The sequence below is a fragment of the Helianthus annuus genome, chromosome 10 (genome assembly GCF_002127325.2).
Source record: "Helianthus annuus cultivar XRQ/B chromosome 10, HanXRQr2.0-SUNRISE, whole genome shotgun sequence".
Taxonomy (NCBI): domain Eukaryota; kingdom Viridiplantae; phylum Streptophyta; class Magnoliopsida; order Asterales; family Asteraceae; genus Helianthus; species Helianthus annuus.
Window position 1 is genome coordinate 171,142,128 of NC_035442.2, and position 22,612 is coordinate 171,164,739.

The 22,612-nt window shown below is 37.2% G+C and overlaps 2 protein-coding genes and 1 long non-coding RNA gene across 4 annotated transcripts; 1 reads left to right on the forward strand and 2 right to left on the reverse strand.

Annotated features, from left to right (window-relative positions):
* Positions 1-5,908: 5,908 nt before the first annotated feature.
* On the forward strand, positions 5,909-8,134 carry LOC110895475 (ras-related protein Rab7). Its single transcript, XM_022142796.2, has 7 exons — positions 5,909-6,029; positions 6,203-6,229; positions 6,335-6,434; positions 6,510-6,656; positions 6,765-6,845; positions 7,596-7,741; positions 7,860-8,134. The coding sequence occupies exons 1-7, from the start codon at positions 5,977-5,979 to the stop codon at positions 7,927-7,929; spliced, it is 624 nt and encodes a 207-aa protein (XP_021998488.1). The 5' UTR covers positions 5,909-5,976; the 3' UTR covers positions 7,930-8,134.
* Positions 8,135-8,431: 297 nt separating this feature from the next.
* On the reverse strand, positions 8,432-13,158 carry LOC110895474 (heat shock 70 kDa protein 15). The gene is made up of 10 exons (XM_022142795.2): positions 13,005-13,158; positions 11,433-12,639; positions 11,122-11,349; positions 10,939-11,034; positions 10,674-10,859; positions 10,408-10,602; positions 10,173-10,319; positions 9,953-10,102; positions 9,726-9,856; positions 8,432-8,949 (listed from the first exon to the last, which is right to left on the reverse strand). The coding sequence occupies exons 2-10, from the start codon at positions 12,600-12,602 to the stop codon at positions 8,742-8,744; spliced, it is 2,511 nt and encodes an 836-aa protein (XP_021998487.1). The 5' UTR covers positions 12,603-12,639; positions 13,005-13,158; the 3' UTR covers positions 8,432-8,741.
* A 5,050-nt stretch (positions 13,159-18,208) lies between these two features.
* LOC118483225 lies at positions 18,209-22,542 on the reverse strand. 2 transcript variants are annotated; one of them, XR_004869933.1, is made up of 4 exons: positions 19,788-22,542; positions 19,411-19,699; positions 19,240-19,319; positions 18,209-18,621 (listed from the first exon to the last, which is right to left on the reverse strand). It is a non-coding gene; the product is annotated as an uncharacterized LOC118483225 (long non-coding RNA). The 2 variants fall into 2 exon arrangements; XR_004869932.1 differs by having other exon boundaries at positions 18,210-18,628; positions 19,788-22,541.
* Between the last annotated feature and the right edge of the window lie 70 nt (positions 22,543-22,612).

Consider the following 22,612-nt stretch of genomic DNA (forward strand, 5'->3'; position numbering starts at 1 on the left):
CGACCCGAACCGTTTCGAGCTGAGCGGTTTCGACGCGAACCGTTTCGACCCGTACCGTTTCGACCCGAACCGTTTCGAGCTGAACCGTTTCGACCCGTACCGTTTCGAGCTGAACCGTTTCGACGCGAACCGTTTCGAGCTAAACCGTTTCGAGCTGAACCATTTCGAACTGCACCGTTTCGAACCGAACCGTTTCGAGCTGAACCGTTTCGAACCGAACCGTTTCGAGCTGAACCGTTACGACGCGAACCGTTTCGACCCGTACCTTTCGAACCGAATCGTTTCGAGCTGAACCGTTTCGACCAGTACCGTTTCGAGTTGAACCGTTTCGACCCGTACCGTTTCGAGGCACGGTTCGCGTCAAAACGATTCAGCTCGAAACGGTTCGGGTCGAAACGGTACGGGTCGAAACGGTTCGGCTCGAAACGGTTCGGCTCGAAACGGTTCGCGTCGAAACGGTTCGCGTCGAAACGACGGGTCGAAACGGTTCGGCTCGAAACGGTTCGGGTCGAAACGGTTCGGCTCGAAACGGTTCGCGTCGAAACGGTTCCGCTCGAAACGGTTCGGGTTCGAAACGGTTCGGGTCGAAACGATTCGCGTCGAAACGGTTCCGCTCGAAACGGTTCGCGTCGAAACGGTTCAGCTCGAAACGGTTCGGGTCGAAACGGTACGGGTTGAAACGGTTCGCGTCGAAACGGTTTAGTTCGAAACGGTTCTGGTCGAAACGGTACGGGTCGAAACGGTTCGCGTCGAAACGGTTCAGCTCGAAACGGTTCGGGTTCGAAACGGTTCGCGCCGAAACGAATTTTTTGAATTTTTAGAATTTTTTAGAATTTTTTGGAATTTTTTTAATTTTTTGGAATTGGATCAAAATGGCAATTGAAAACATTTAAAATGAAAATCTCCAAAATACCCCTGGTTAAAGATGGAGTTTTTGGATGGAGTTAGTGTATTTGATCAAAATGGCAACAAAAGGGAAAAGTCAGGGATACAGAGGCAAAAAATAACTATTTGGACTAAAATGGCAAATTTGAACAAAACTCAGGGACTAAAATGGCAATTTACTCTATAATATAATATAATATAATATAATATAATATAATATAATATAATATAATATAATATAATATAATATAATATAATATAATATAATATAATATAATATAATATAATATAATATAATATAATATAATATAATATAATATAATATAATATAATATAATATAATATAATATAATATAGTTAGAGATCAGATGTATAATTTCAAATATGATTAATAATTATCTATAACTAATATAAATGTATATCAAATAACTTTTCATATTATGGATATGGTTAATTGCATTTTACATGTTTTTTTTTTTTTTTAAATTTTACATCATTTTGGATTAAGAGAAAACCCCCTTGATTTGTGAGAACTTAGTGAACTTGGACATGTGAGTTTTAATTTAAATATTTAAATGTAGACTACTAATTATAGAGGTATACTAATAAACAAAAATTCTTTTGTACACGTGTCACTCTCTGGTGCCTCCTCACTTTTAATAATAATATTACATATTAATTTTTTATACACAAAATATAATATAATATATAGTATAATATTAATTAATATAGTTAGAGATAAACATATAAATTCAAATTTAATTAATCATTATCTATAACTAATATAATATAATATAATATAATATAATATAATATAATATAATATAATATAATATAATATAATATAATATAATATAATATAATATAATATAATATAATATAATATAATATAATATAATATAATATAATATAATATAATATAATATAATATAATATAATATAATATAATATAATATAATATAATATAGTAGAGATCAAATGTATAATTTCAAATATGATTAATAATTATCTATAACTAATATAAATGTATATCAAATAACTTTTCATATTCTGGATATGGTTAAATGCATTTTACATGGTTTTTTTTTTTTAATTTTACATCATTTTGGATTAAGAGAAAACCCCCTTGATTTGTGAGAATTTAGTGAACTTGGACATGTGAGTTTTAATTTGAATATTTAATTGTAGACTACTAATTACAGAGGTTGTTGTAGATACTCAAAATTAAAGTTAAAAAACTTCAGTCCTATTTTTTTAAACGTATACTTTATTGCACAATTGAGTTGTGAGAACTCAGTGAACTTCGACTTTGTATGCGAGTTTTAATTTGTATATTTAAATGTCGATTACTAATTAAAGAGGTTGTTGTAGACACTCAAAATTATAGTTTAAAAAATTTTAGTCCTATTTTTTTAAACGTATACTTTCTTACCCCATTGAGTTGTGAGAACTTAAAGAACTCCGACTTTTCATGCGAGTTTTAATTTGAATATTTAAATGCCGACTACTAATTAAAGAGGTTGTTGTAGACGCTCAAAATTATAGTTTAAAAAACTTTAGTCCTATTTTTTTAAACGTATACTTTATTTATAGTATGATTTTATTTAATATGTAATATTTACTATACTATGATGATATTCATATCTCGTCTCATGATCTACGTATCCAAAAATAATATTTATATCGAAGTATTTAATATATCATTAATATACATAGCAGGATTTAATTGCGATTCATTTAGCATAACATCATAACTTATAATTATTTTTAAAAGTACTTACAATTTTTTGATCATTATTTTTTTATTTTTTAGTGTTATTTCTTTTAAGTCATATAATAAGATGGATTGTACTATCTCAAAAGAGAAGTTGAAAACTTAGAAAATTATTTTGAATAGCTGAAAGTATAAATGTTCTTTTGTTTTACTATTTTATTTAATAAGGATTATATACAAGTTTATAATTTATATCTTTTTGTGATTCAACCCATGTAATACATGGGTTTGTAAGCTAGTGTACTAATATATACAAATATGCAATAATAATTTATTCCATGTTAAAAAAAAATTGTTATTTTTAGCTAAGCTAAATACACGGTTAACCACCCATAACCGACCCGCTATAACCGTCAAAACCGAATAACCATAACCACCATAACCGATCGTTTATGGTTATGGTTATCCAATAACCGACATCACGGTTATGGTTATGGTTTTTGGTCAAAACCGACCCATGCACACCCCAACCTACAAACACTATCAAGAAGGAAACCCACCACTGTAAAAAAAAAAAACCTCTTAAGTTAGGTTTGAACTTGAAACCATAAAGATCTCAAACTCTTACCATCTACTATGTCATTGGACCAGAAGGCCAATTGCGTTTTCAAGTTCAACTAGAAGCGCACCCCGTCGCGATGCGGTGGGGGTTGAAGATGTGTTGCGAAACCGAGTCAATGTAGCGGTGTTAAAATATATTAACAGATCCTTTTTTTCCGGCAAGTTAGATTAGGGTGATCTATAAAGTATATTTACTAAGCACAATCATTAAGATAGTAAATCCGCTTTGAGTACAGATTATTGCACCATAAACCATCATTGTCCATTTACCCTTGACCATACCCATACGTTCGAGAATCAAGGTTTGTATACGTTTTGTTTCTAAACATGTGTATGTGGTTGTCGGCTCCCATGCAACTTCACAGATTTTAGATATATGTAACTATGTTAAATGTTTTTTCGATGGTAGACCACAACCACCAAAATCATCACAACAACAGCCACCACAACATCGCATTCGTCAACACCACCACCGTAAAAAATAAAACCACCACCAACCATATCTAAAGATTTTTTGTTACTCATATAGGCACACCTAGAGCCGTATTTAAAAGCCCAAATCCAACGGCCAGTCTTTGACTACGGCCACACAAAACATCTGCTTTTGAATGATCAAATTACGTAATTTCTTCCATCTTTTCATAAAAGCCATTCAAAATTGAATTTATTTCTTTTCCTTAAGGATGGTTCTTATCAGCAGTAAGAAATGCATGAATGCTCCCCTTCACTTCCACCCAACCACACCCAAGATCAACTATAACCCCTTTTTCTCTCATTGTCATTTTCAACTTTGCAACTTCATCCCATTTACCATTATCAGCATAAAAATTACACAAAAGTGTATAATACCCGGCATTTATCCATTCATATTGATCAATCTGATTTTATAGGCATTTCTCTAATAAACATGTAAGCTTCTTCCCATGCACGCAAAAGTAAATCAACTACACAAGCATAATGTTTGAGGTCAGGGACAATACCATAATCTTCTGTTATACCCTTTACCCAAAAAAAATCTTCTGTCATAATCTTGTTATAGTCATTAAAATAGTAAATTATATAAACGTCAAAGTAAAAATTGCACATTTGTCCCAACGGGTATTTTTAAGAAATTAACGGCTATACCCGATACCCGTGGGTATGCCCGATAACCGACGGGTAATTACCCGACAAATACCCGACGGGTAACGGGCCGGGTATGGGACAAAGAATTACAACCGGGTACGGACTTGGGATTACCAATATCCGGCCCAAGCCCCGCCCATTATCATTCCTAAAAAGCATGAAGCCATTCTAAAGTGGTACAACAAATGAAACGCATGGTACAAGTGGCCCATTGCCATTCCTAAAAAGCATGAAGCCCTTCTAAAGTGGTACAACAAATGAAACATATAGTACAAGTTCTATTGCATAAAAATGTTGCAAATTAGAGTATATATAAATTATTACCTTTTTTTTTGCCATGAAATTTTTTAGTTGAAATTCAGTGATGTAATGCAGTTAAAATTTTTATTTTTTTTTCTTATGGAATCCCGACATAAAATTTAGACATGTCCTATCGAGCTTGCATGATCACTCAATAATCATTTTAATAATCTCAACTATTCGTCGTTTGCCGCCAATAGTCCCAACTTCAAAACTAACCACTGGCAATCCTAACTATTAACCATTGGACCCCTGACTAACAGAACCCTAACGTCATTAGTCTACGGTCGTCGAAAAAACGTTTTTTTGCCAGAAAAAGGTTCTTAAAGGTCCGATCTAAGGTTATAAACAGGCTTGGGACGAAAATGTGTTGAGTTTTCCGTCCAAAAAATTGAGTTTTCTGGCCAAAAAAAAAAAAGTTTTCCGGCAAAAACAAAAAAGATTTCCGGCGACCTCAGAGGCTTTTACTAGAATAAGGTTCCTAAAGGTCCGTAATAAGGTTACAAAGAGGCATGGGACGAAAAAGTTGAGTTTTCCGGCCAAAAACGTTTTTTTTTCAGCAACCGTAGACTAACGCCGTTAGGGTTCTATTATTCAGGGTCCATTGGAGGCCAATACGTTAATAGTTAGGACTGTCCATGGTTATTTTTTAAGTTGGGACTGTTGGCAGCCAACAACGAATAGTTGGGATTATTAAAATCCGATATTCCTTATCATTTACATTTTTAACTATACGTATATAACTACTTATTTTGTGATTATACGCATAAAAATCATTATAAATTCACGGGCCTAAGGCTGAAGGGTGTGGGGGGCATGGGTTGGGTCATCAATCGCCACGTAGGACCATTAATGGATTGCTACATCATCCCCTTACTTCATCCACTATAGTTGACATGGATTAAACCATGGCAACCATGGACCTCTTTTCCTTTTTCAATATTCCATTTTCCTTTTCACATAAATAAATTAAAATAAGAGAATAATAGTTTGGGTGATGACCACACCCTTAGAGTAGTGGTTTTGGATGATGTATTAGAAGTGAGTGACATGTTGTTGATGTGGAGGCTCATGGTGAGCACGAGGATTTGAGCTCGGCTTGAACTTTTAACGAGCGGATTTCAAATAATACACTAGCGACTCATTGATCTTTTATCTTTTTTATTGAATATTTTCTTAAAGTTTCATGATCATGTTAAGTTATTAACCACGTCACCTTTGTTTTATGAACAAAAATAAATACTAGATTTAAGAAAACACAATGTTCATAATCTCATTCTCTCTTTCTCTCTGCTAATATTGCTGTTTATTTAGATTGATCACTGATTACTATGGCTTCTCGACGACGAATGCTACTCAAGGTCATTATCCTCGGTGACAGCGGGTACACATTTCTCTCAATCTGAGCTTTTCTTTGTTCATTTCAAAGATCCGGATCATGTTTATCGTAGAAAATAAACCTTGATGTATGAATGCGTGATTGAACGATGAATTTATCGCATTGAATTGAATTCGGATTTTCTTTCTGATATAGATTTGTTTCATAATATTTTGTAGGGTTGGGAAGACATCTCTGATGAACCAGTAAATTCTAAATACCGATTTATTTAGTTTTTTTTTTTTTTTTTTTTTTTGCAAATGTCATGTTTTCTGGATATGTGATTTCATTGAATTCGATTACTCGATTAGGTATGTGAATCGTAAGTTTAGCAATCAGTACAAGGCCACCATTGGAGCTGATTTCTTGACAAAAGAAGTTCAGTTTCAAGATCGGTTGTTCACAATGCAGGTGACATGAAGATATTCATATAGATTATTTTTGTTACTCTTTTTGTATAATATTTTTGTTTTTATATTTTGTAAGATATGGGACACTGCTGGACAAGAGAGGTTTCAGAGCCTTGGTGTAGCGTTTTATAGGGGTGCCGACTGTTGTGTTCTTGTATATGATGTAAATGTCATGAAATCGTTCGAGAGTTTGGGCAACTGGCGTGAAGAATTTCTGATTCAGGTGATTGTTGATTTTAGCCATCTTGTTATTATTATTATTATTGTTGTTATTATTTTCGATATTATTCCTGTCGTATGTAAAAACAAATTTATGTGATGATGTCTTCAGGCGAGTCCATCCGATCCGGAGAACTTTCCGTTTGTCGTGCTCGGTAACAAAGTAGATGTCGATGGCGGCAATGGTCGAGTGGTAGGTTACTTGGTTAGCCTTTCTTATCTTTTTGAAAATGAACATAAGTTATGTGTTTATATTCATATATTAGTTGATAAGTGATGTTTTAGACGAATCCTATATCGTTGTTCTGTTAAGCCTATAGAGAGGTGTTGGGTTTATAAGAGATGTCCCGCATCAAACGCGTTTTGGCACATTGATTGTGGATAAGAGAAGTCCATAGTGAAGTGCGCTCGAGTGGGGTAGTCCAATGATGGATGACTTCCTGTATGCGCGGAGCTTTATTGGCCCCCGACCCCCACCTACTTTTCGCCCATAGTGTAAAACTTCTGGAAAAAAATTATAGTGTAAAATATTGGATTTTTAAAAGTCCTGCCCCCACTGAATTTTCATTCAAGCTCCGCCACTGACTTCTTGGAATGTCTCCACTTGGATAACCGAAAACAAATACGTGAGCTCCTAGTGGGCAAAGCGGACAACATTAGTTGTACGAGGAGGCGTATGTTACATGATAAGTTAACCAACTGGGGTAACCCAGTTGGCCATCGACACCCACCTCTTCCCAGAGGTACCGGGTTCGAGTCTTGGGAGTGGCATATGTCGCCCAGGGTAAGAACTTGGCATGGGGAAGTCACCGCGGAGCTAGCTTGGTCGGGTAGCGGCTTCCGGGGTGAGATCACTCCGACGGTTGGGAGGACCGTGCACTACCCCCCCCCCCCCCCCATGTTACATGATAAGTTTATATGACGCCACATCTTATGATTCTAGGTTTCCAAAAAGAAAGCAAAGGCATGGTGTGCCTCAAAGGGAAACATACCATACTATGAGACTTCAGCAAAAGAAGGAACTAATGTTGAGGCTGCTTTTCAATGTATAGCCACAAATGCTCTTAAGAACGAACCCGAGGAAGAAACGTAAGTTTTCTTCAACGCGTTTCATCATTGCTAGTGCTTACATGTTTTGCATATGGCCTGTAAGGGGAGAACTAGAGGAGGTTTGTTGACCCGTATGCGATGGTAACTATGGTTGTAGGTACTTTCCTGAGACGATTGATGTCACCGGGGAAGGTCGCCAACACAGGTCTAGTGGATGTGAATGTTGAACCAGTGGAGCTTGTAGGTAAATGATAATAATGTTGTGTCTGGAATAATTCTTTCGGCAAATTTGTATAGATAAACCCGAACCCAAAACTTCTATGGATCTGTTATCGGGTCACTTTCCAGTCAAAAGCCCGAACAACCGGCCTAAAAAATCCGAAACACGAACATTTATTGTTCTTTTTTTATGTGTTTTGATTTGGATTTGGATTTGAAGTCTAGAACATTAAGTTTTACAGACTTTCGAACAATATAATCACATTGTCAAATAATGTTGAACTTTGATGATATTATTTTAGTAGCAATACGAATATTGATGATATAACCCTAAAACCGAACAATCCAACCAAAACCATCCCGAACTTCCAATGGGTCGGTTATCGGGTCACTTTTTCCCAACTAAAACCCAAACAACCCACAGCCCGGAAAACCAAAAACCCGAAGAACACGCTAAGGCAAGTGTTTTCTCACCTTCCTTCATAAACCTAAAATAGTAACACATGATAATAGGATGCACTAAACAATTTTGTGCAAATCAAAGGGGACATTTAGCAAAATTCATCCAGAATACAGGTACATGTTTCAATTGCATCCACTAAAAACCAATAATCTTGCTAATTGAACACACCCTCGAGTACGTGGACCTAAACCTTCACTTTCAAATAATTTTAAACCAAGATAACGGATCCAACAAAATAGATCGGGTGACTAATGTCACCCGAAAACCCACCAAAACCTATCTTCATGATTATACAAATGAAACGCGTACCCAGTCCTCCATAAAACACACAATCGACACAAAACCAATCACTAGGCCTTATGCTGCAGCCTCAGGCTTCTCTGTTTCCATTGCTGCTGGCTCATCAGAATCCTCATTGTTTTCCTCACTTGGGTTCGGGCTTGGGGCACTCTCGGCTTGAGTAGGCTGCTCACCTTCCTGAGTTGGTGCAGGTGAAGACGGTTTCTCGGGAGTAGATGGCTTTGGCGGTGCTGGCTTCGGTTTCGACATTATTGGCCTACAGACCCTATACATATAAACATAGAATTTATTTCAGATATTATATCCCGCTAAAAAAGTCATCAATAATACAAGATAACTGGACCTAAATGACTGGTTATACGCGTAAGCCATTTGCAAAATATATATATAGGGTTAGGATAAAATGAACACTCCTATGAGTGGTGAGAACTTGGTCAAAACGAACGCTTTTTCAAAAAAAAATTACTACCAAAAATCCTAAAAATCAACTTTTCGAAGAAAAAAAATTGTTGATTTACACCACCATAAAAAAAACTCTTGCAATGTGTGAAAATGCTGATATCAGCAGCTTTTTTACAGTGCCATAAAAAGGCAGAAAACACCACTCGGAATTTATTTTTTACAGCCGTGTTTGTAATATTTTCATCTATGTGCAAAAAACGGTAGCAAAAAGTCAGAGTTCTCTAAGTTCTCAGAACTCGAGGGGGTTTTCTTTTGATCCGAAGCCTCTCTCTCTCTCTCTCTCTATATATATATATATATATATTAAAATAGGATTAGGTTCAAAAGTGAACACTAGTGTATTTGCGAACTGAGCAAACTGATCCTGGCCATACACGTGTTTAGGACTTGATGATGAAATCCTAGCCATACACGTGTGTAAATCAATGGCCAGAATTTGTTCACTCAGTTCGCAAATACACTAGTGTTCACTCTAGAACCCCTATCAAAATATCATTAAATATTGTTCCATTCCTTTTGAAAACTACATATAACGTCCTCACGAGTGTTACCACTATAAACTTTAAGTTGAGAATATACCTATCAATTGTTTCTGCTTTCTTTCTAATATCTGATGACAGAAGAACAGGTTCAGCGTGCTTAGGAAGCGTGTCTTGAAGTTGCTGCGACTCTCGCAACCAAGTTTCGGCTTCTAAGCACTCGTTCAAGACCTGAAAAGGAGGGTGAGCAGCCGAGTCAGAATAGAGAAAAATGACTAACGCACATACGATAAAAAATGGGATTTTAATATTTTATAATCATATTACCTTCTGCTTCTCACTTAAATCAATGTGTTCATACTTCTGATCACCAGATGCCGCAGCCTGCCTGTACCCGTTAATAACACTGACCAGTTGGTCAACAAAAGATCCTCTTTCAGCGTGCTCCTTGTACCGTTGTTCAATGGGATCACCTTGCTGCAATTGTTTTAACAGTGTCAAATGTATATAACTTATATACGTAAAAGATTAAGTGTTAAAGACAAACCTTTTTGAGCTCATCAAGTTTGGCAATGTATACACCTTTAGTTTCATCTTCACCGTCTTCATACAACCAATCTTCGGTTTCTTGAAGTTTAGCTATAAACGCTTCTCTCTCTGGTTCCGTAACAAACTCGTGCAATTTATCATGCAACTTGAAAAAACAATGGAGGTTGTGTAAGTCGGTATTTCCAAGTGTCTATTTTAAATAATATTGTAAAGCTAATAACTTAGTAACTTACCTTGTTCCTCATATCATAGACATAGGCTTCCACAGCATTCTTTTTGTCCTTTGTTTCTTCCATAACCCGGTCCTGTAACGCCATTTCAAACTCCTTCTCTATTGCTTTCTCCACATCAGCAGCTAACATTGCCCCGTAGATCAACTCAGAAACTGGTATGTTGACTTTTTTGACCTTTTTCTTTGGAACCTCCACCTACACAACAAAACAAATTAGAAAAAAAATAGAAGCTATAGTAATAATATAGCATATATGTTGCTACTAACCTTGGTATCAGCCTCCATCTGAACAGGGTTGTCTCCTGCCTCTTGAGCACCGTTCTCAGTCACAGGAGCATCCTGCATATTTACATCAGTTTCATTGGTAGACGCCACGTCAGCGGGAGCCTTATCAACATCCATCTTTGATGGTTCTTTCGACACTGGAACTTCAACTTCCTCTTCTTCAATAAGCTAAAATAAAAAAATGAAAAAAAAATCAAAAACGTCTTACTACAAACTAAACACCAAAACTACATAAAATTTAACCCACCTGCGCAGATTCCACAGAGACAACTCCATGCAAATTCAAACGGGCTTTTACTTTGACCTTCGCACGGTCACCTTGTGTTGCTTGGAATGGACCAATCTGTGGAAATCAACACGCACATATAAACTTAAAAAATGAAAATTATTAGAAAAATTCCTGAATTATGAGTCTTTGAACGGCGTATACCGTGTAAGTACTGATTTTTGGCGGTGCCTGCAATTCACTGACATCTGCATACTGTAGGTCAACTGAAAATGTGCCAGTCCTGTAGAAAGTCAAAGCTTTCACACTGGGAATTTGATTTCCCTTCGGGAATACAATACTGCTTTGTTGATTCTCCGCGTTTCCGTTCTGGGATTCTTGTGCAGATCCTTTCCATGTTAAAGCAATTGAGAACGGAAAGCTTTCTTGGACCTTTAAAACAAAATACGATCCATATTAGGTCCTTTATATATACACATAGAACTGATATACATAGAAAGAAAAGAGGATTATACCTGAAACTCTCTAACTTTAAAGGTGGGACTAAGAATAGCGCATTCCAGAGCACAGCCTTTAGAGACACACTCGCTTGCATTCATGGTACGCCTCGGCTCTTTCCCGAAGTATTCTGTCAAAATCTTGATTACAGCCGGAACCCTAGAACCCGAACCAACAACCTCCACAGCATATATATTATCAACTGTGAGTTGAGCCTCCGAAAGAGCCTTCTCCAGAGGTTTCTTTACACGTTCTAATATTGAAGTGCTAATTTGTTCAAACTCGTCTCGTTTTATAAAACCTCTAACATCTTTGTCATCCAACAAGCATTCTATGTTCATCGGTGCCTCTGGATTTGCACTAAGTACTTTCTTCAGCTTTTCACATGCAGCACGAAGCCTAAGGCAAGCTCTTGCGTTCGTAAACACGTCAATTTTGTACTCTGTTTTGAATTTTTCGGCAAAGTGTTGGAACAAAACCTCATCGAAATCCCTCCCACCAAGACAGCGATCAAATGAATGAGCCAATATCTTCAATTGGCCTTTCTTGAAGCCTGCTATGCAGACCTGCATGCTAGCATGCCCAATGTCGACAAAGGCTACATTGAGCTGCTCATTCTCAGGCAAGTCGGTCTTGTATATTCCATACGCTAAAGCGGTTGCAGTTGTCTCATGCATCAACCGTAAAGGATGCAACCCAGCTATTTTAGCCGCATCCATAACAGCCCGTCTTTGAAGATCAGTGAAATAAATCGGAATCCCAATGCAACAATCCACAACTGCTGCATTTAAATTCTTTTCAGCTATCGTCTTCATGTTCGAAAAAACCATACCCATAACCTGAGTCGGAGTAAACGTCTTCGTTTCCCCAAGATACTGAGCATGAATCAACGGGAACCCATCAGGTCCCTCGGTAACAGCAAACGGCAACGCCTTAAGATCCTGTTGCAACTCAGGATCAGAAAAAGGCCGCCCTATCAACCGCTTAATCTGAGAAATAGTATTCTTCGGGTTCATCATGCTCGACGCAGCACCAGCTGTTCCAAGAAACCGCTGTTTCTCACCGAAACACACAATAGCAGGCGTCTCACGCTTCGACTCGTCATTAAGAACAACGTCAATCCCCCTTTGTCTCGCAACCGCCACAACGCAACTTTCGTTCCCGAGATCAAACCCGACCACACTCATCCTTTGTTAAGAACTGCAACTTGTTACTTTCCTCAATCTGAATTTCACACAAAATAAAACATTTAAAAAATAATAATAATAATTAAAAAAAAAAAAAACTTTTCCAGATTCTACAAACTAACATGACGTCATCAAACACTCGAAACATAGATCACATTGCTCTAATATTGTCATAAACCCTAACTAACAAATAAACAACAATGACGGTATTCAACAACTTAGAAATTAAAACTAGATCTTCGTTATAACACAACAAGTTAAATCAGTACGGATATGAACTAAAATATTACTTGCTAAATCAAATAAAACGGAAGAAATTAAACAGTAAACATAGTAAGAATGAATTTGAGAAGATAATATGAATGAATATGGATCTGAGGAGTTGAAGAACAGAGATCGTACAGTTTGAGAATGAGAAGACGAACTTGTGGAATGGAATTGTGGAGAGTAAAGCCCTAATAAAGAGGATGGGGGCGAGAAGAGGGGTTTGTGGGGGAACTTTTGAGAATATTAAGAAGTGGTCGTTCGTTCCACAAATGAGGTTCTAGAAAGATCTTTTGCATTTGGGCCTACTTGGACTTGGGTAGAGGTCTCATGTTTTTTAATTATAGCCCAAGTATTTAAAATAGTTATATCATCTCCATTTAGATATTAGAGTAAACTGCCATTTTGTCCCTGTGGTTTGGCCAGTTTTGCCACTTTAGTCCAAATCTCAAACTTATTACATCCAGGGTCCTATGGTTTGGTTTTTGTTGCCATTTTAGTCCAAATTTCAAATTTGACCAGATTTCCCATTAATGGTCTGCTATTTTGTCTTTACCCTCAGGGGCATTTTGGTCATTTTAGATTTATTATCTCTTTATAATAACTTATTTATAATAAAACCCTTAGATCATCATCTTCAACCTCATCTCAGACATCTCTCTCTCTCTCTCTCTCTCTCTCTCTCTCTCTCAACATAAAATTTGCTCTCTCTCTAAAATACCACCACCACACCACCACCACCCCCACCATCGCATCATCCCCACCACCATCCCACCGCCGCCAACTCTGCTCTCTCTCTCTCTAAAATGACCTGCTCTCTCTCTAAAATACCGCAACGCTCGAAAACACATGGTAAATCGAAGCTCAAACGCTGCTGGTGCTCAAATCGAAGCTCAAACGCTCGAAAACCCTAACCCTAAGAACACACAGATCTCCGCCTCAAGAACACATGGTAAACCCTAACCCTATAGTGTTTGCCCAGTCGTTTTTTGGGTGGAGGTGCTCACCGGATTGAGAGAGAGGGGCGGTGGTTGCAGGGGGTGCGAGAGGGTGGTTGCAGGGAGTTGCAGGTTCATCGGATGTGGTTGCAGGGGGTGCGAGTGGGTGGTTGCAGGGAGTTGCAGGTTCATCTGTCACACCCCGATTTTCACGTGTATCACCGGTGGGCCCGGTGGGGGATTACCGTGACGTAGTTGGCAACAATATAGTCAAACCACACAATATATAAATGCACAGCGGAAGCATAAAGATAAATATATTTCAACCTTTAAATGTAATATCAAGTATCACAATTGTCGAAATATAATCCACAGAGGATCAAAATAAAATATAAGTATTGTTCAACAGACGTAGGCATCTTAAGCTTGCGAGACTCTTTATTGATGCTAAGGAGAAATATCCAGCCAATTACGCTTAGAACCTTCATTTAATCTTTTTGGGGAAAATACGTCAGTTTACACTGGTAAATACATTCAACCGACACCTTTGTAAAATGTTTAATAAAATTGATTTGAATGCACAAGGCACAAACTCTTTATAACTTGGGATAATTTATAATTAAATCTTGTAAAAGAATTACATGTTTACTATGCGTTCGGTCGCCTGGGTCATGCCGGGTTTAAGGTTAATAGACATGCCACCAAGCATAAAGCCGTGGTGGGAAAACCAACGGTTATACCTTTAATAATAATATAGACACATTACGGGTGTACGCCTACACCCGTGTGTCGGGGTCGTGGCCATTTCGTAAAATGATGCCAAGGATATCCGGGACATGGTCATTAAGCTCCCAAAGGCGTAAAGCCAACAAAACGTATTTAAACGGGCCGATTAAATTATTCAATTAACCACCATATGATGGAAGATTTAATGCCCGAACAAGCGGTAATTTATATACCGTAACCCAAGCCCGTATAACGGAAAATAAGTTAAAAGTATTTACCTTTGCAAGTAATATCCTCAATCAAGTAAATGCAAGTATCTTTTACTGGTCTCCTATTCTGGAACGAAGGTTTATAACAACCTATTAGAATCCTAACGGGTCTTTAATGTAGCCTTAGCTAGACCGGTTGATTTCAAAGGATATTTACGGTTTAATCGCGTGAAAGGCGAAAACCGGGAATGGAATGTGATTCGGACCCAACAAGTTTGAAGACTTGTTTTATATGGGTAATATAATCACACTCTGGATTTTGAGGTCAAAACAATGAGGTTTGACCCGTTTCGGCTAGTGTATGTAAACTTGTTACATAAGCCGAACCGTGCGCGCAAAAGGCGTAACGGGTAACCGTAAGAGTCCTACACAAGTTTCCTAAGTCAATATGCTTTAAAGAGGTTGTGGTATCAGTAGGATACCTTCCATAATGCCCGTAACGAGTTTTAATCCAATGTGTGCCCCGTAGGGGTATTTCGGTCATTTTAAAGATCATAAAAAAGGTTTCTGAGTTCTACAGGAAATCTGAGTTTTCCGAACAGTTTATAAAGTCCAAAATACTTTATTTATTATTTAAAATCAGTAGCAACTGGAATCGGGTCAAAATACCTTGTAGAACTCAAGTTATGCTCGAAAAGGGTATATTCGGTATTTACCGAACCGATGCCATAACCGCAGGTTATGAGCAGGTCAAAAATCATTAAAAATCTTTAAAAATCTCAAAATATTATTTTACATCAGTGGGTAAAAGGTTTGGTGCCGAAATTTGGGTTTAGATAGGCTTTATGCTAAATGCGCCGTTTAATTACTAAAGTTTTCGTAATTGCGCTATTTAGCTTAACTCCTATTCTAGACCTCGGATCGACGTGAAATTTTAGGGACATGCTTAGAAATCAGTAACCAAGGTCACAGTCCTTTTACATGTCCAAAATTCTCGTTTTTAAAGTGAAAAGGGCGTTACGGTCAACTTTTAAGCATTTAGCGGAAATGTGCTAAAGACTCGGACAAACAACGAACTGGTCACAGAGGGTTATACCATCATGTAACCTGGTCCTAGGAGAGTCCTAAGGCATATCTAAATCATACCAAAACGGGTCAGAACTGAAGTCAAAGCAAAAGTCAAAGTTTTGCGACTTTCGGTTCCGATCCGGGTCAAAACAGAAAACGGTCGGATCAAACAAGCTTAGACTAGTTAATATACTTATTATCATGTTATATGAGTGTTAAAATAGGTTACACGCTATCTACATTACCAATTATGCATAAATTCGCAAAATAGCATTATGTTGACTTTTTCTAAGCAAGTTTGACTCGATAATCGGACTAGTTAGAGTGGGAATCAGAGGGTGCCCTTTTAGGGGTTTAAAGCCTACATGATTACCAACATATAACTACCTTTGATTCGACAAACCACTGGACCATTTGTGATTTATCGTAAAGTCAATCGTTAATTACGACGGATTGACTTTTAAGCTAAAACTATGGAAAACTAAACCACAAAGGGTTAGGCATACTTACAGAAGCTTGATGCACGACCAGAGATGTTAGAAGAATGCTCTTGAGCTCCAGAAATGGTCAAGAAAGCAGGTTTGAGGTGTGTTTCAAATGTGTGCACTACATTGCCTTTTATAGTGAAAAATTGTGCATAAGATCATCACAACTAAGTCTATCATTGCTCATGGATGATCAGCAGTTGTCCCTGAGTGCTAGGGGACATGTAGGGGGCGCCCATGCTGCCATAATTGCATCCAAGGTCGTTTAAAATAGCAAACAGTGAACCTGTGTACGTTTTCTGCATCTGGGGCCTTGACGCGGCCCGCGTTAAGGATCAGGCTACCCTTACGCGGGTCGCTTGAATCCTGATGTCAGGCAACGAATCTGCACAGCCCACGCGGCCCGCGTAAGCTTCCTTGTTCCATCGACGCGGCCCGCCTGAGGCTTGATTTCCAAGATTTTCAAATCTTTTGCCATTATTGCTTTGGCCTTTCGGTTTCGAAGGGGTAACTTTGCGTTTTGGGCCTCGTTTATTTACGAATAAGGGCCTCGTGACTTTTACCCGCGCCGTTAAGTCCCCGGTTAGTTTAATTACTATCCGAAAAGCCTTATCTTTCATTGTTGACGCTTCTAACCCCTTGCATACGGAATTGATCATAACTTTCTCGTTCTAAAACGGAACTTCGCGAAATTTATATCGTATATTCTAGTGAGCGTAATTTACTGTTACAAAGCCTCGTGTATGTTAATGGGTCACTCAGAGGTATCACTTAAACATGTTGACACAATTAACCCCTGTAGTTTGTAATCTCTCACTTTCTTTCGTATTTCGTTCCGTGCGATCCATGATTTATCCGTTTGAAGGTACGAGCGTCATTTAGGGTTACTGTACAGTGTATTTATCCCTCGTTGACATTTTTAACCCTCGAATTTACATACTTTCCATGTCTGTCAACTTTAGTCCTTTATTCTGTATTTAATACCACGTGTAAACTCAAGACACGTGTCAATACATTATTGGACGAAAAATTTCGAGGTGTTACATCATCGGATGTGGTTGCAGGGGGTGCGAGTGGGTGGTTGCAGGGGGTGCGAGTGGGTGGTTGCAGAGAGTTGCAGGTTCATCGGATGTGGTTGGTCCCTGTGGTTTTGGTAGAATTTTGTTGTTTCAATTGCTGATTTGGATTACTTTTATGTGATTTAGTGGATTTTTTTTTGAGTAAACTGCGAGGCTGTGATGATTTCACCTAATCCGAGTCAAAATTGGGTCAACATTTGAGATTTTCCGCAGCTTGGCGTGGCAGAATCGGAGGAGGGCAAGTGCGCTTGCAACCTCTGTTTGCAGCCATGGCGGTTTTGATTTGTTGTTGAAGCCTCGTTTCTTTTTACAAATCGGTTTTTGATTTTCTTAAAGATAATGTTCTTGATTTTCTGGGTTTTGATGATGATGTTTGATGATGTTCTTGAAGATACAGATCTGAGCCTCGTTTCTTTTTACAAATCGGTTTTGTTTTGTGATGGTTTCTGGTTTTGTTCTGGGTTCTTGATTTTCTTCAAGATGATGTTCTTGATTTTCTGGGTTTTGATGATGAAGTTTGACGATGTTCTTGATTTTATGGGTTCTGATGATGAAGTTTGATGATGTTCTTGAAGATAGATGTTATTAATTACTGAAATGTTATAATAAATTAACATGGACCAAAATGCCCCTGCACTACAGGACAAAATAGGAGGTTGCAACAGTCAAAAAAATAGGGTTTTTGGATTTTGGACTAAAATGGCAACAAAATGCAAACCACAGGGCCCTGGATGTAATAAGTTTGAGATTTGGACTAAAGTGGCAAAACTGGCCAAACCGCAGGGACCAAAATGGCAGTTTACTCTAGATATTACCTTTGTGTATACAATTATAGTTTTGTATGAAGGTTAGAAACTCGAGTGTTACACTGGTTAAACAAAGAAGATATTAGATTATTACAAACGAAGATTTAGGAATTACAAAATAATGTTTGAGATTTTGATAGAACTAGAAATGCAACCCGCCGCGATGCGGCGGGGGCTAGATTTAAAGCTATATTCGGCCGGTTGTCGTTAAGTCACATTGATTTAGTTAAATGCATAAGCTAGACCCAAAAGTTTGTGTCTAGGTTTAATATGTGTGTTATGGTCGCAACTTATCATCACCGCCACCGCCTTCAATTTACAAAATCATAGTTGCTCCCATGTGGATTTGCAAAATTCTTTGATGTTGCAAAATCAATGTTGCTCCCTTGCTTCTTTGCATGATGAGTTGAATATGTGAATTATAGGTGTGATTAGGAATTGAACCTGAAAACTATGAATTCCAGAAAGTTACAAATTCACATATTACAAGTTAACATATTCAAATCATGGAATTCAAGTCACAAATTCATATTAAAAAGGATGCGATTTGTTCACGTATTCGAAGAAAAACTATAACATCTACTCCCAATCCAACACAACCTAGTTCGAAATTCAATAAAAAATCACCGATCTTCACAAATATGCATGTATAAATGAACATTATTTACTAATACACAAAGAAAATATTTTTTAGAAAATTAAGAATACGAAAAATTTGTTAATTAATAAAACTGATTGTTTAAAAAACACAACTTTAGCATAAGCGAATAAAACGGTTGATAGTGTTGACAATGGTTTGCAATATTGCATTACTACTCAAACCAATAGTGTGGTGGCAAAATCTGAATAAGTGAGTGACCATGGTACCAACACATGGTTTTGCCATAAACTGCTGTCCAACTTTATAAGCAGACAATACAACTCCCAAAGCCTAAGAATGTTATAAATTATACTATTATATAATATAATATAATATACAATATATAATATATAATATATAATTTGTAGGTTCATGAATGCATCCCAGGAACAATTTACAACATAATAGCTAAAAGGCCTCACCTTACTTAGCCCGATTCCCAAACTTGCATATCCATCCTCCTTAACCTCAGGTTCAGCGACTTCAGTCGAAGACATAATTCCTAATTCAATTTTATGAATAAGCCTAATAAGCACTTAATAAAAAAAGGAAAATGGATTCCTTTACATGGTTACCTCCGAGATGAAACTTACATTCTTTTTAGACAATGCAAAACTTTTTTGAGTAGTGGCTTTATGAATATCACCTCGTGCTTTAGCTAACTGGGCTTTTTTTTTCTTTAGATCACAATCGTCTTAATCAAGCACTACATCCCATCTTCAAAGGACTCCACTGCCCATCATGATGCTCGCCACAAACATCTGCCAAGGCCGATGCCATGGCGGCCTCGGTAACATTATTGTTACAAATGTTGGCAAATGCCCGCATGTGTTTCATCCTGTATTCTCTCAGCGCACCACAATTCGTCTCAAACACACGATCCTGATGATATAAAACCAAAATCATAAATTTCAACTTTTTAAAAAATAGTCTTAGATCTCACCTAAAGAGACAAATTAATGGTACTTACCATGGACTTTAGGCATCCCCAATCATCTACTGTTGACTCCCTTGAGCCCGAAGAGAGTTGACAATCATAAAACCATTGCCAGAGTCAAATAGTTGCACCCCGATCGCATCTACACTACTATCCAAATGGGAACGATGATTCTTTATGTCATTGATCTACTTTAGGATGTCTACTTTTTCCTGTGACCCTTCGACTATTTTCTCATACTCCAACATTACAAAAGCCAGTTTCCATTATATAAGGATTCCACAAACTTAGAAATTACAATACCTAACGCAATATACACTTGACATAGCATATCAACAAAAGACAAAAAAAATGTGTGTAATCTGATTCAGAAGCAGGTAACTTACTATTATTTAAGTTATAACATGGAAATACTATAAGATTCAAAAAATGACTTCAAAACTTACTATAATTTAAGCTATAACATGGAAATACTATAAGATTTCAAAAAATGACTTCAAAATAGAAAGGATTTGCTACCAGTGTATGTCATCTGATCAATTTAACTCAAAGAGATAACTTATGTGTGCATCTTGTATTGCTTAAATATCCACCAGCTCCAGTTGGCATTTCTTTTGTTTATTTATTCTTATTTTATTGTTACCAAATGCAAGGCCATAACATCTATAATAATCAAAAGTATTCCTAGACTCTATGAAGCATAAACCACGACCATGTTCTTTAATAAATAATAACCCTAAATGTTTTTATAATTTGCATCTGGATTATATCTATAATTTGTAATGCGTTACATTCTCTCATGTTACTAATTCTACTACATCACTTAAAACAGCTAATACAAATTATCACAATTTTCAAGCAAGTTACATACATGGTATATGAGCAAATCAACAAATTGCACAAATCAAAGTACCGACAAACAAACCTGAAATAGAATAGATGGCAGAAACAGAATGCAGAAAAACAAAGCACGATACAACGTCACAAAGAAAGAAGACATGAAAAGAAATAGAAGCCTTTGTATTGCCAATGGCTGCAAATTTTGTTGTCGTCGGCCTGATCAGAAGCGTAAAAACAACTTAGTTAATCAATTTACGAATTAAGATCGAAACAAACATTAATTTGTATATAGACTTAATGTTAATTCATATTTGAAATACTTATTGTTTCTCATTCTAATAAATGTTGATAGCCATAAAACAAACATTAAGACTAAGATTTTTATTAACCATCCTCTTTTGTGCAGTTCAGGTTCAGATGGGGACACATGGCTGTATTCTGAGTGCTATTTAAGATTTGTTATGATTCTTGGAGTTGCTCTTATCCTTGTGCCATCTAGTGTGATAAACTGCACATCCATTAAAAATAATCTCTTCTGAGGATAGTTAACCAAGCATGAAGCAAGTAACCAAAAGCAAGATCCCAGCTGAATGTATCATCATCATCCCTTCCATCACCTAAGAAAACCTCATGTTCGATAAACAACACAATCATCCACAACAACTTCGCTAAACATAACATCACATCACAATACATTACAACACAAATTTTAACAACAATATCTTCCATACAAACACAGAAGCAATATTACAACATCATAAACACACAAATATCAAAACTAAACATCAAAAACCTAAAAATAAATACAGTCTTCAAACAAATTTCAGTAATTGATTAAGGAAGCAGGGTCTCTAAAAACCCTAAAATCAGGGAAGAAGCATTGCTGCATAAAATTGGGGGATTTAACCTGATGAATGCAGGTGTGAGATTCGGGTTAAAGAGCTTGAAATGGTGAGGACTACCACCAGTTGAACGGCCATCGCCGGTCAACCTCCCCTGCCACACTTAAGAAGCTTGCACGACGGAAGTACCGGTCTCTGTTCTCGATCCACCCTCACCAGCCTTCCTTTTCTCTCTAATGTTTGTTTACTTCACCGCAAGACTGTTGATGATTTCATAGCCTTGATGATCTGAAGATGAACACGTAGCCTTCTTAGGGTTGCAATCATTTTGGGGTTGAACACGTGGAAAGAAACCCATCCATGGTTTCATAGAAACCACCAAACAAATTTTAAAACACAAAGTACAAGTAGCAATGCATAAGAATGTTAGAAATTAGAGTTTTATATAATTGACATTTTTTTAATTAAGAAATAAGAGCACTATAGAGCACTATATTCATCCGGCATGGCGTCGTACCATTGAGGATCCTATAGGGAATATGTGTATTGTGTAAGACGGGGGGATTGGAAGATGTGGTGACATGAAGATTAAGCTTAACGGTTGGTTTGGTAATGCCTTGTTGGGCTCAGTGAGCATAGGGTGAGTATAGATGGATGTTATGACTGTTGTGACGATAATGGATCTATTGGGAAGGGTTTGTATCCTCAAGTGGTGAGCTAGATGGTTGAGATGAGGGAGGGTTGGTCGATGAGGTATTTAATGACAGCACCCCGGTTACATATGGATTGGGAATGTGAGACTCGAGAAACTAACAGGAGATAGGTGAAGGGTTAATGGAATAATATAGGAAGTCATATCAGGGGTGATTATGTGGGAGAAAACTAAGCAAATGGAAACAGAGATTCATTAAAAAACATGATGAGTGACGATAAACTTTCTAGTGAGAAGATCAAGACATCGTTAGCTATGACGATGAGATGGATAACCAAAAAAGACACATGGATAAAATTTAGGGGCTAGTTTGTGTGGTGTAGGAGAGAACCAAAGATGCGAAGTTGAGAGTAAAAGATGGTTTGTTGAATAACTTGGTAAAAAGTATGTTATTATTCATGGAGGGGTGGAAGACTGTTTAGAAGTCGTGTGATCATATACACTATTTAGGAGGAAGATGAGCT